This window comes from Paramormyrops kingsleyae, chromosome 9, assembly GCF_048594095.1.
Source record: "Paramormyrops kingsleyae isolate MSU_618 chromosome 9, PKINGS_0.4, whole genome shotgun sequence".
Classification (NCBI taxonomy): domain Eukaryota; kingdom Metazoa; phylum Chordata; class Actinopteri; order Osteoglossiformes; family Mormyridae; genus Paramormyrops; species Paramormyrops kingsleyae.
Window position 1 is genome coordinate 13,689,319 of NC_132805.1, and position 12,271 is coordinate 13,701,589.

Here is a 12,271-nt window from a genome sequence, read left to right on the forward strand (position 1 = left end):
TTGCCCCACACGCGCCACGGAACACAGCCATTATACGTGGCGCTGATGTGTAATATAGACAAATGTTCTTTTTGTCTGCCTTTCTATTGGATACTTTTATTTCCTCCCACTGTCCAAAAACCTGCTTCCTAATTGTCCATTGTGTTGCCTGTGTTGGACTGGCATTGCTTACAGGGTGTCTCCTACATTGTGCTTCACTCACCTGGAAGGAATACCCAGCAGCTGGAGAAAGCAAAGCCACAAACAGCTCTGGGTAAAAGAAACGATTACCATAGTAAAATACACAGAGCCTCAGAGAGTCAGAATACTTTTCCCTTTTTTATTCGAAACGCATTTGTTTATAGGTTTAACATCAGGGGATCACTATGAAGAGGATGTAACATCCACCCCAAAAGCCGGTTTCCCACCACACCTCCCAGTCCCCTCCCACTGACCCCTGTGCCTCAATAGGAATAATAATTATTACAACAATATAATCATAATAATATTTGTCATTGTCCTTTTAATCCATTTAGCACTAGTATAGAAATATGAAAAATAACGAAGGAAAAAAAATGTAAATGAAAAATATATGATTTCTGTTTTTGTTGTTGTTTTTCCCACCAGTGGTGACCTGTGTTGCTCCCTTCACTTCTCAGTAAGTCACAGGTGAGGAAAGTGTGAACTGCGGCTTTTCCTCTCCCTCCCCACAACCTCAAAGCAGATCTGAGACAGTGACCTGCCTCCACCCTCTGTGTGTGCATTTACCTCACTGCGTATACATGTGTCTTTCAGGACTTCATTGTTCATTATTTAGCCTTTAGCCAGGACATCTGTTAACAGGGGGGCAAAAAGGGGTTGGAGGAATACACCCGTTTCATTTTTGGCTCGGTGCATGCGCTGTCCCGCGATTCAGCATGGAATCTCTTTGAATTCGTTTGGCTGGCTTCGCACTGAAGATCTCCCCATCACTAGCTAACTCAACAGCAAATGTTCATGACAAAATTGTGTATAAGTGGAAGTCTAACACAGATTTGACTTCAGATGCTTTCCATACTAATGGAAATAATCACCATCTCCGTCTGTCTGTCCACTTCCCTGCATGTTACACTTGACAATGCTGATCAAGGATGTCAAGCTTCCGAATGACGTGATTTCAGCTGCAATCCTCAAAACAGTCTGGGAATTAGTCACCGACAGACCATGGAATTCCCCCAGACCCTCAAATTCCTGCTCACATTTATCCCTTATTTGTCCTGTAAGCATGAAACGTGGCAGCTTGACACTATGCAGAAAGAGAGAATGTCACACAGCTTGGCTCTGTGTCCTGGAGTGACTGTGTCAGGAGGGAGTCTGCTGACTAGGAAAGACTCTACACCGAGTCACCAGCAGAGCAGAGTGGTGGAGGACGATGATGCAGGTGGCGGAGGGGGTGCTCTAATTAGGGGAGACGTTGGGTCAGGAAATTGTCACTCAGACGCCATTGTCTTACCTCCCATGTACTGCTTCATGAGTGGCAACCTGAAATGGAGCTCCGTACAGCACGGCGGCAGGCCTGTATTAATGCTTCATGTTTTTTTTACCACCATAACTTCACAGGTTGTGCACTTAGTATCCTCCCTCTCATAGTTCAATATTTCTGCCCAGTCAGTGTGACATAGTACAAAATACTACAGAACGCCTCTGTGCATTTCTGCCTTAATCAGAAAAATTAATTGGAAAATTAAGATTTTATTAATTCTTATTAGTCAGGATAACAGTTTCCCAATTCCTCTGGTGGCAATGAAATAGGGATGTTTCATTTGGGGAAACCCAGACCCCAGCTTCAGCATTCTGAGGGTGAATCAGGCAATGGCCAGGCTCATACTGTGGTCCTAAACCTGCACACACACGCACACAGTAAGCTAAACTCATCCCACAGCCCCCAGCTTCCAGTCCTGCTGCTCTCACGTCCAGCCATCCTTCTTAGCCAGACCCCCACAATGACCCAGTTCATCCCGCCAGCTCCAGGAGTGGCATGGGCCGCAGGCCGGGGTACGGGCAGTGTAGGTCTCGTGGAGTTCAACGGACCAACTGCCATGGACTCCACACACTCCCGCTACCTCCCAACCGAGCCGGATTAACAGTGACCAGAGAAAGCAAGAGAGAAAAAAAGAAATAATCAATAAAAGACAAAAAAATATTTTCCAGTCTAATGCTGAGGGGTCCCTCCCTCCCTCTCTTTTCGTATGTCACATATATTCAAGTCTGAGCACTTGACTGAAGTCCCTTGGGTTTAAGGAGGAGGCTCCTGTTGTGGGCGGAGTCTGCTGCTCTGTGGGCGGAGCTAAGCCTCAGCAGCTGCACAGGTGGGAGAGGGCAGGAGTCTAAAAGCTCAAGTGCAGCTCACGGCACTTCTTACTTAAGGGGAGCCGGCACCCAGCGAGCTCGGCAATGCTGCGATCCGGGTGGTCCTATTTTGCACAACCAGTGTCAGCAGGGCAACTCACAGGTCCACAGAGTCAGCAAGGGAGCTGTTGCCATGGCACCCAGCCCTGAGCTGCAGGGTATGGGTGTTCAGCACGTTACAAAATCTAACCCTTCATGCATTTTCACCCCCGACTCCAGCAGTGGGGGGCGGGGGGGGGATATGTGACGGACATGTATCAAATGTGCCAAGGGTCATTCATGGCAAAAATAAACAACTGCAAACAATAAAGACGAAACGCAGAGGGTCTGTAGTGCCCAGCAGAGCCTGGTTTGTGTGGGGTGACCGGGACTCATTCTCCATCCTCGCCGCACTCTGGCCAATCATCTGTCTTTCACTGGATGCTTGATCCTCAGCTGAGTCTGGGCTCTCTCCAGATGGCACATGGAGATCCTTCCCCAAACCATGTAGATCTCCTCATTCCTGCTCCCCCAGGAGGTCTGCGCTGGTGCTGGTCTGTGTTGGGGGTAATGGGCGTGGAGGGGGGGTGTGATGCAGCCGGCGTGGACTGGGACCCCCTCCGCCCTCGCTGTCAGTGTTGGATGATGAAGGAGGGGGTGGTGGGGGGAGCCTGGGTAGGGGGGCAGAGGATGGGGGGATCCGGGAGGAACTGGCCCTCAGGTTCTGTATCCGCCGGCACTCCTGACAGATGCGGATGTGCGTGCAGGAACGTGGGGGTGCCGCTGGCACCGGTGAGGGAGTCGTATTTGCTCCCAGTGGGTCCTCCAGCAGGCGCTGTGGCCCCGGGCCCATGTCCGAGGGGCCGCCCCCACCCCCTGCACCACCTGTCAGGGGCCCCGAGCCGCTGTATAGCTTGCCATTGCTGAGGCGCATCTCCCTTACCAACCGGAGGGGCCGCGGAGCCCCCAGTGAAAGGCGCGTGGGGTGGCGAGGGCCTCCTGGGCCGGTCAGGGGCCGGCGTCTCCGTGAACGGGAGCTCTTCTTACACGAGATGGCGTTCCGAAATTCCGTCAGCATCTCCTGGCACACAGAGATCTGGAGGGTGGGGGGGGGGGGCATACAGGGCAAGCAGAAAGGGAGGAAAACAGGTCACGTTCAGGAAGAGCAGGAACACAGCAGAGCCTCAACGGCAACGTCAGAAAAAAAAACGTCAAAGGAAAGGTCAAGCAAAAGGGCAGGAATATATCACAGGCGCAGAGAGGGGTCAGTGCCAGACAGACAGCCAAACAAAGCCCTCCCAAGACAAAACACAACACAGACGACATCCCCATGGGATAAATATTAGAAGAAAACAATGGACATACAGACAGTACAATGTGTTCCTTATACAGAATAGTCACCCAAATACACGTAAACACAGACATGAATTCACACTGTCTGAACTGCCTACGAAAAATAAAATCACACAGCATTGTGACCAGATGAACATTTCCTTAGAAACAGAAAGAAGCACTTAAGAATCATCAGACTTAAAAGCTAGTAATTATAGCCATCTGACACACATTTTGCAGCTCTGACTGTATCTGTTTTTTCATGAGTTTCTTCTTCGGGTTTTTCATTCCGTTTATCTCCAACATCACCCAGCCCAGACCCCCCCTCACCCCCAGCACAAGAAGGATTATGGATCCAGCTCTGACAGCATTGCTCACTGACAGAAGCTTGGTACATCTCTGTCAACGAGCAAGTGTCAGCCTTTCTGTGACCTGGGGGCCGTTTTTCTGGGGGACACCATCCACTGAGGTACAGCCTGGCAGGTGACATCAGAAGATGTGAGCTTGAAAATATGCACCTGGTGCATGGTGAGTGATTCAGGGAGCCACACTATGGAGGCAGACAGTAAAGAGATTGAAGTGTATTCATGGGTGATGTGGTGATTATACACTCGTAACGACAGCATGCTCTCGACGCAGTACAGACAGACACATCCAGCAAACCGCTGCGGTGACCTACTGGGCCGGTTCTCTGGGTCTGGCCGGGCCGAGGGCGAGGGCGTACCTCGTCTGTCTCTGCTGAGCGCCGCGTCGACCACACAAACTCCATGATGGCAACAAATACGGCAATTATCAGCCCACAGATCAGCACCACGAAGATGCCGCCAATGTTTTCCATCCCAAGACCTGAGGACACAGTTGCAACAGGAACACAGGCACTCATACACCGTCAAACCTAAATAAATAAACAGACTCAGCTTTGCATGGACGCATACACACTTTTCCTTTCACACGCTCCACGGGACATACATGATAGTATCAGCACATGCCCATAAATGCAAACACATATACTTAATTAAGTGCTCTACATGACCTGAGGTCGCATGAATCACCCTCACTCACTATGAACTTCCTGGCACTGTGCAACGCATCTGTATCATTATCTGGACACTATCCCAGTGTAAATTCCTATCAACAGAAGGTTTCCTGGATCAGACACTGACCTTTGGCACGGTGGTCTTCCTCCTTGGGGCAGCGCCCTCCCTCCCACCAGCGCCGCTTGAGGATCTCCAGCCGGTTGTTCTCCTGGAGCTGCAGAATAGCCAGTGTGATCTCATCCCTGAATGGAGAGCCTAAGGGCAGAGTCCGTGTGAACCATGAGGGTGGACCAGGTAGACAGGAAGGTAGAGCAAGTCACCCACATCACTGTGATTCAGCACACAACATAATTCTCCTTCCCTGCCCCCACTAGCCCAAGTGCCCTACTGACCCAGCGGCATGCCGATGCCATAGCCCTTGGTATCCAACAGGCCACCGATCTGTGTGAGGTTGCAGTTCAGTCCCCGGTGGTACTCGTTCATGGTGCTCTCCAGCAAAAAGGCGTATTTGGAGTTGAGCACACGGGCAATGCCCTCCTCGGTACTCTTTACGAACACACTGGGCTGCTTCGACTGCATGTAATTCCACATGCGCTGGTATGTCTGGTACCGCGAGTTCTAGTTCGTCATGGTGAGGGATAGAAGGCAAAACAGGATCATGAGCAAGACCGAGCACCAATCTGCATGACCTGAAAAAGAAACACAGATCCAAAACAAACAGGACGAGAGACCATTCCAGCGTGTTTGGCGAGTCCGAAAATCAGAGCGTACACGAGTGGCAGAATCGTACCCAGGGAATGGAGGCATGGTTTAGACAGAGGCCGATATGTGAGCCGCACAGGCATAATAGCTAACACAGTCTGGCACTTCTGCCGTCATCCGCACACAATGACAAACACAGATGCCAAACCACTTACCCAAGAAAACACAGGCACTTAACAAAAACAAACACAGAAAAACGCACAGAGCAACGAGAGAGAGGGTGACCTCAAAGAGATCACGTGTAGAAACCTCCACCATTGCGCAAGTGGCAGCTCAGCATACCAACAGAAACATGTGACCCAAAGCATAAAACAGTGTCAATAAGTGTGCAGAAAAAGAGGAACAAAGCACTTGACCCGATAACACAAACACAAGTCACAACTGGATCATACCATGAAGAAGGTCATAGTGCTCCCCCCCTGGATGGTGCCGTACTCTATATTGGTCTGGTCTGCCAGGTCATCAGGGGACTCAATGGGCACCTCCATCCTCTGTACCGTGAGGAAGGCAGCCAGGTTGGCCGTATAGGAGGAGATGATGATTAGGGTGAATGCCCACCTGATAGAGGGGGGGGAAAGAGGATATAAATGTCACACATGAATGGACTGCCGTAAGCATGGCGTCCAAAAACCCAGAGAGATCAGCGCGGCCTGATGATGGAGTGTGAAACATACAGTGTAGGATACAGGAGGGTAAACAGAGTCCGGGAGATACATCATCCCAGCCACATTTGCAACCACAGACAGAGAGAGGCATGGGGTAGCTGCATTATTGCAGTTACACTGAGGTTCCTCCCTGGGCAGGCTGCAGTGCGGGACACTTATAGAGGGACTGAGGAGGAACCACACGGGGAAAGCGGAAAACAAAGCCAACAAAATGTACAGCGGGCCAGCGATGCAGAGGGAGCCAAAAGAGAAGGACGAACGGCAGTGGCGCTGGCAGGCAGCCCCACGGATCACTCACCAGACGCCGCTGACGCAGCGGGTGGAGAGCGCGCGGGGCATGATCTCCGAGCCCTGTTGCATGAACCCCCCCACGGGGAACCACAGGCTGTTGCCCAGGGTGTACTGGTTCTCCAGCATGTCCCGGCGCTCCCGTAGACAAGGGTGGGGATTGTACCACTCATACGGACTCAGCCTGAAGTGGAGAGTCAGTAACACATTGGAGTCAGACCTCTGGTTGCTTAGCAGACGGCTGCCGTGAAAGTGATTTACTCAGCTCATGTATTGCAGACTACATTATATCTTATTTATTTATATATTTCTATCTCATTTCAGATCAATTTGATCAAGGCCTGTTTTTAACCATTTTTGACTAGTTTCTCAGTAACAATAAACAGTGGAATCAAGCTGGTCACTGAATACTCAGGTCCTTAGCATCTCTGCAGGTGTTCAGACCACATGCAGTATGTGGAAAAGATGTAATATAATATGCCTTTTACGTGCCTTTGTTGTTATTAAATTCATTCATTATTTTGAATGCATTTGGTGGCAGGATGGCCCATTTGGGGGGTTCAGCTCCCCCCCCCTCTGTGCAGCTATGAAGATATTGTCATTAGTTCTAATTTCACTTCCTCAAATAAAATATCTGAATATAGATTTTAAAATCTTTCCACTTCCTCTGTGCCGCCTCAGCACACTCAAGACAAGCTCCCGAAGACTGACAGTCTAATGAAATGTCACTCTGGGGTCTAAACGGTGACAGTGACATGGAGGAGAAGGTTTTACAGACAGAGAACGGCTCAGAGACAGAAGACACTGATGGTCTTCATCCCAACGGTATTTTCTGTTGGTTTAGAAAAGAAATCTGCCATCGAGGTGCCCTTGTCAAATGAAAATAGTGGGACAGCACAACCATCTTCAACAGAAGCATGGTGTAAACTTACAGACGGAAGTCTTCCAGTAACGCTAAAATGGTTCAGAATTACTGCAACAAAACCAAGGCAGACTTGGCGACAGACTTCAGAACATGTCAAAAAAATCTACTCCCAGTGACCCTGACCAGTATAAGTGGCCAGAAGTTGGATTGATGGATGTCAAGAAATAGACAAGAATAGACTGGACATGACCATTTAGTAGGGATGTCATGCTTCAGGAAAAATAGACGTAACTTAAGGTTTGTTGATATTTGCCCTAAATTGCAAATCAAGAGGAAAAGAAACTGCTAGTCAACAGAACACAGAGAGTAGAAGGGAAATGTTTTGAGTGCTGAACTCACATCACATCACCTCTAAGGTGATTTGTTTTGATAACCATGATACCAAATTTGCTCACTGCTAAAGAGGCAAGCTGGCTGCACTCAGAGATATGTGGGTCGTCTGGTTGAAAAGCCTGATTCTCATGGACAACCCTGGCCCACGTGTTTACAGTGGACAGAGCCCTTTTCTTCAGAGAGGAAGCTATGCCTTATGAAAGTACATCTCAGACAAGCCTGCAAACTGCAGCGTGAAAATTTACAAAGCATGTGATGTGAAATCTAGCTATGGGTGCTATAACTAAATATATATATATATATATATATATAGAATACCTAGAATATCTATATTGAAGGAGCACCTGAGATGAACTGCAGGATGGAGGTCATGGGTATGAATGAAGGACTGCAAGGAACATAACATGTGACATCTTCTTCACATCCTACCGACGTGGAGTCGAGTTACAGAAAGAGGTAGCTGACTATGCTAGAAACAGTGGGTATAAATAACCAAGAGTCCCATAATGAGACAGGGCAGATCTGTGAATTCCTCAGAATGTGCTTTCTCTGGAGGTACAACTGTGTCATACTGCCCCAAAAAGAACAAACCAGGGGGGAGGGGGGGTGAAATGTGTGGCTCAGCAGGTTACGGCTCTGTGCCTATGTCCAGAACATTGTGGGTTCAAATCCCGAGGCCAGCAGAGTAATAATATAACCATTGTGCCCTTCAGCGAGGCCCTTAACCCCAACTGCTTCAGGGATGCTGGTTAATCCTGCTCTCTGAGTCTCACCTGTATGTCACTTTGGACAAAACAGTCTGCTAAATAAATGCATGTAAATGTCATTGTTTTGGCCACAAGACAAGGGAAAAATCCAGAGATTTATCAGTACTGTAATCCCACCAGTGAATAGTTTGGCACAATTGCCAGCAGGTGACTGTCTGTGGGTTTCTGCTGATTCTCTTTGTCCATCTTGCAGAGGAATGATGGAAGATGCATCAGCATCTCATATGCCCTGCTTCCTCCTGACCCCATCAAAAGTGTCCTTGAGCAAGACACTGAACCCCAAATTGCTCCCGGTGTGCAGGTTGGCGCCTTGCATGGCAGCCTCCTCCACCGGTGTGTGGATGGGTGAATGTGAGGCATGTATTGTAAAGCGCTTTGAGTACTTGTAGCTATATAAGCGCTATATAAATGCAGTCCATTTTACCATATTCCTTCAGCAATTATCCAGAGTCCGCAAATCAAGTTTTTAGTATTAAGGAAATTTGGTCAATTACCACTTTTTTATATAGGCCAATCTAGAAAAATAGCATTATTATTGACAGCTTTGAGGAGTGTGCGGGCCTGTTTGACCCAAACCATAATTAAAGGGTTGATACTAACAGTATTGTTGAGTGTCTGGATAAGAAATGTGGATGGGTGTTGTGTTACAGGATGTGGGTCTCACCTGGCAGCTAGAAAGAGCACACAACTGACAGCCAAATAGGCCAGCAGCATGAAGAGCCATACAGCTGGGGAAAAGGGGTCCAGAAAAGAGAAGTAACCCGGCTTTCGGCCCTGGGTGGTCAATCAAATCAACGTATTAGTGCATAGCATTGGTTCCCCTGCAATTCCACTGTTAACCACTAGAGAGCAATGGTTTACACTGTATCTTCATATAACATTGCGAAATGTTATGTAAAAGGTTGCAATAAGTTAACGTTAACAAATTCTGAAAAACACAGAAGTGTGCAATTTTCACGCCGTAACATCCAAGCTCATGCCCATTTTCCTCTTCTATCGCCTATCCTGTCCTTCATCCCTCACCAGCTGGACCCTGTATAAGATGCTGATTCCAAGCGTCATGAAAGGTTTGGAAAAGTCAATGACTTTCTCCCTCTCGGATGTGATGGTGAAGCCGGCAACAGCCAAGTCTGCTTTCTGTTGGATGAAGGGAAAGGAGGAGTGGCTTAGACACCAATAAGGCTGGAAAAGGTATGGCACAGGAATGGAGAAAGGCTGTCATGGAACGAGGTCTGCAGACCTGCACCACTAAAACCCGCATATCCTTATTTACAAGTGCAATTGATTAACGGGGAACTAATTGCCCAGTTTCATCAGCTCAGAGCACCAGCAGAAAACGGGACAATCGTGCAGCGTGCTAGTGCCACAATGGGACTGCACTGCTGTAATTGAAGTATACCACAGTGTAATTAGTTACTAAGAGTTGCTCATTAGCCTGTTAAGGAGGCTGTTGTGTGCCCACAGCAAACCCAGATCCCAGGGCTGGCAGAAAAGGGAACATTTGCTCAGGGTAATTACCCTATTAATGAGCTCCCCCACCATGCCCGTCCAGGAGCCATTGGGTTCCGGAGCTCCATACAGGCCATCGTCCACCAACTTGATCCGGAAAGAGAATTTCAGGATGTCAGCCAGCTCCTTCAGCATGTCAACACAGAAGCCCTCATACTGGTCATTGCCCTGGAACTCCTGGTAGTTGCCCTTGCGCATAACGTAAGGGTTTTCCTACATGGGGGCAGAGAGAGCACACGGCTACAAATTCTGCAGCTGCACCTGGACACGGAGCCTCTTGAGCCCATTAGCTTTTACCAGTATCGTGGTGACAATGAGGGTCTTGTTAGCCAGAGTTTCTGATACGTTGATGTCCAGAGTGGTGGAGTTCATAGCCAGTGTGTTGTTGGAGTACCAGATTCCGATCTAATAAACAGGAAGATGGGTGAAGAAACAGATGTATAGCATTTGAGAAACATGATATCTGATAGCAGGCCAAAACAGGACTTCTACTTGATTTCAAATATTTTTCCAACATTAATAAAATCCCGGAATTATAATGTAGGTGACCCAATGGTCTGCAGGGACTTCTAACCTCTTTGTGACCAACTCTGTGTTTCTCCAGTATTCGGAGGGTGTAGTTGGTTCTTTGGCCTTTGCTGTTGAACTCTACTCGCCCAGTCAAGCCATCGTACTCCACCTGGAGAGGGGGAGATTCACATTCACTCCCTGATGGAACACAAAAGATCTAAAGTATTAAAGAAATTCATTTAAACACAAAGGGAAAAACATCACGGGTATTATTTAGGCCCGTCTCTGAGGAGGGGTGAGGACTGGGACCCGGGCTATGTGATCATATGTCCAAGACAGGATTTAGATAAAGTGTATACATCCAGTGTATGTTTAGTAGGGGGGGGGGGGTAATGTTCCACAAAACTCACGGTTCGGTACAAACCTGGGTTTTAGGTTCATGGAAACAGAATTTGTTTCGAAATTATTTCTTATAACCGCAAACACAATTAGGAAAAGTCTGAATAACAAAATCTAAAACCTGAATAACAAAACCTAAAATGTGCTTATTTGCATATTGTAAAAACAATTATGTCAAATAAATAAACAAAACCAAAACATTAACAATCAAACTAAATTGCATGCTCTCCATTATCAAATATGGCCACATACACTATATGGGCAAAAGTATTGGGACACCTGGCCATTACACCTTCAAGACCTTTTATGACATCCCATTCTAAATCTATAGGCATCTATATGAAGTTGACCCCCCCCCTTTTTCAGCTATAATAGCTGCCACCCTTCTGGAGTGTGTCTGTGGGAATTTTTGCCCATTTATGCAGATAAGCATTTGTGTGATCATGCACTGATGTTGAACGTGAAGGCCTGGCTCACAATCTCTGTTCAAGTTCATCCCAAAGGTGTTCAATGGGGTTGAGGTCAGGGCTCTGTGTGGACCAGTCAAGTTCTTCCACACCAAACTCACCCAACCACATCTTTATGGACCTTGCTTTGTGCACTGGGGCATAGTCAGGCTAGAACAGAAAAGTTGGAATTCTCCAAAATGTCTTGGCATGCTAAAGCATTAAGAGTTCCTTAACTGGAACTAAGGGGCCTAGTCCAAGCCCTGAAAAACAACCCCATACCATTATCCCTCCTCCACCAAACTTTACAATATGCACAATGCAGTCAGGCAGGTAACATTCTCCTGTCATCCGCCAAACCCAGACTCATCCCAGATAGAAAAGCGTGATTCATCACTCAGAACAGAACACGTTTCCACTGCTCCAGAGTAATGTGGCAGCATGCTTTACACCACTCCATGTGACACATGGCATGTTGCTTGGTGATGTGAGGCTTGCATGCAGCTGCTTGGCCATGGAAGCCCATTTCATGAAACTCCCAGCACAGAGTTTTTGCGCTGGGGTTAATGCCAGAGGAAGTTTGGAACTCTGCAGTTACAGTCAACAGAGCATTGGCGACTTCTTCATACTACGCACCTCAGCTGTTACTTTATGTGGTTTGCCACTTCATGGCGGAGTTTCTGTTGTTCCTAAACACTTAATGATTAATTAATTAATTCCATTTTGCAATAATACCACATTGCAATAATATTACTTACAGTTGACTATGGAGTATCTAGCAGAGAAGAAATTTCACAAACTGACTTGCAAAGGTGACATCCTATGACAGCACTACGCTTGGATTTAATGAGTTATTCAGAATGACCCATTTTTTCACAAATGTTTGTAAACCTGACTGCATTTCGCAAGGTTTGAATGAAACACCTGAATTCAATGATTAAGAGGTGTGTCC

The 12,271-nt window shown here is 47.5% G+C and overlaps 1 protein-coding gene across 4 annotated transcripts in view; it reads right to left on the minus strand.

The window, feature by feature from the left end:
- Window positions 1-298: 298 nt before the first annotated feature.
- The window catches only part of grik5 (glutamate receptor, ionotropic, kainate 5), a 39,235-nt gene continuing 27,262 nt past the window's right edge, over window positions 299-12,271 (minus strand). For 3 of the 4 annotated variants that reach the window (XM_023810054.2, XM_023810053.2, XM_023810052.2), the window contains 11 exons: window positions 10,539-10,643; window positions 10,262-10,369; window positions 9,974-10,177; window positions 9,479-9,592; window positions 9,120-9,229; window positions 6,441-6,614; window positions 5,870-6,035; window positions 5,108-5,333; window positions 4,842-4,970; window positions 4,358-4,524; window positions 299-3,442 (listed from right to left, as the gene is read on the minus strand). In XM_023810054.2, coding sequence (XP_023665822.1) covers window positions 2,864-3,442; window positions 4,358-4,524; window positions 4,842-4,970; window positions 5,108-5,333; window positions 5,870-6,035; window positions 6,441-6,614; window positions 9,120-9,229; window positions 9,479-9,592; window positions 9,974-10,177; window positions 10,262-10,369; window positions 10,539-10,643 — 2,082 coding nt within the window. In that variant the 3' untranslated portion in view covers window positions 299-2,863. The remainder of the gene's footprint in view (window positions 3,443-4,357; window positions 4,525-4,841; window positions 4,971-5,107; window positions 5,334-5,869; window positions 6,036-6,440; window positions 6,615-9,119; window positions 9,230-9,478; window positions 9,593-9,973; window positions 10,178-10,261; window positions 10,370-10,538; window positions 10,644-12,271) is intronic. The other variant, XM_023810055.2, reaches the window with a different exon arrangement.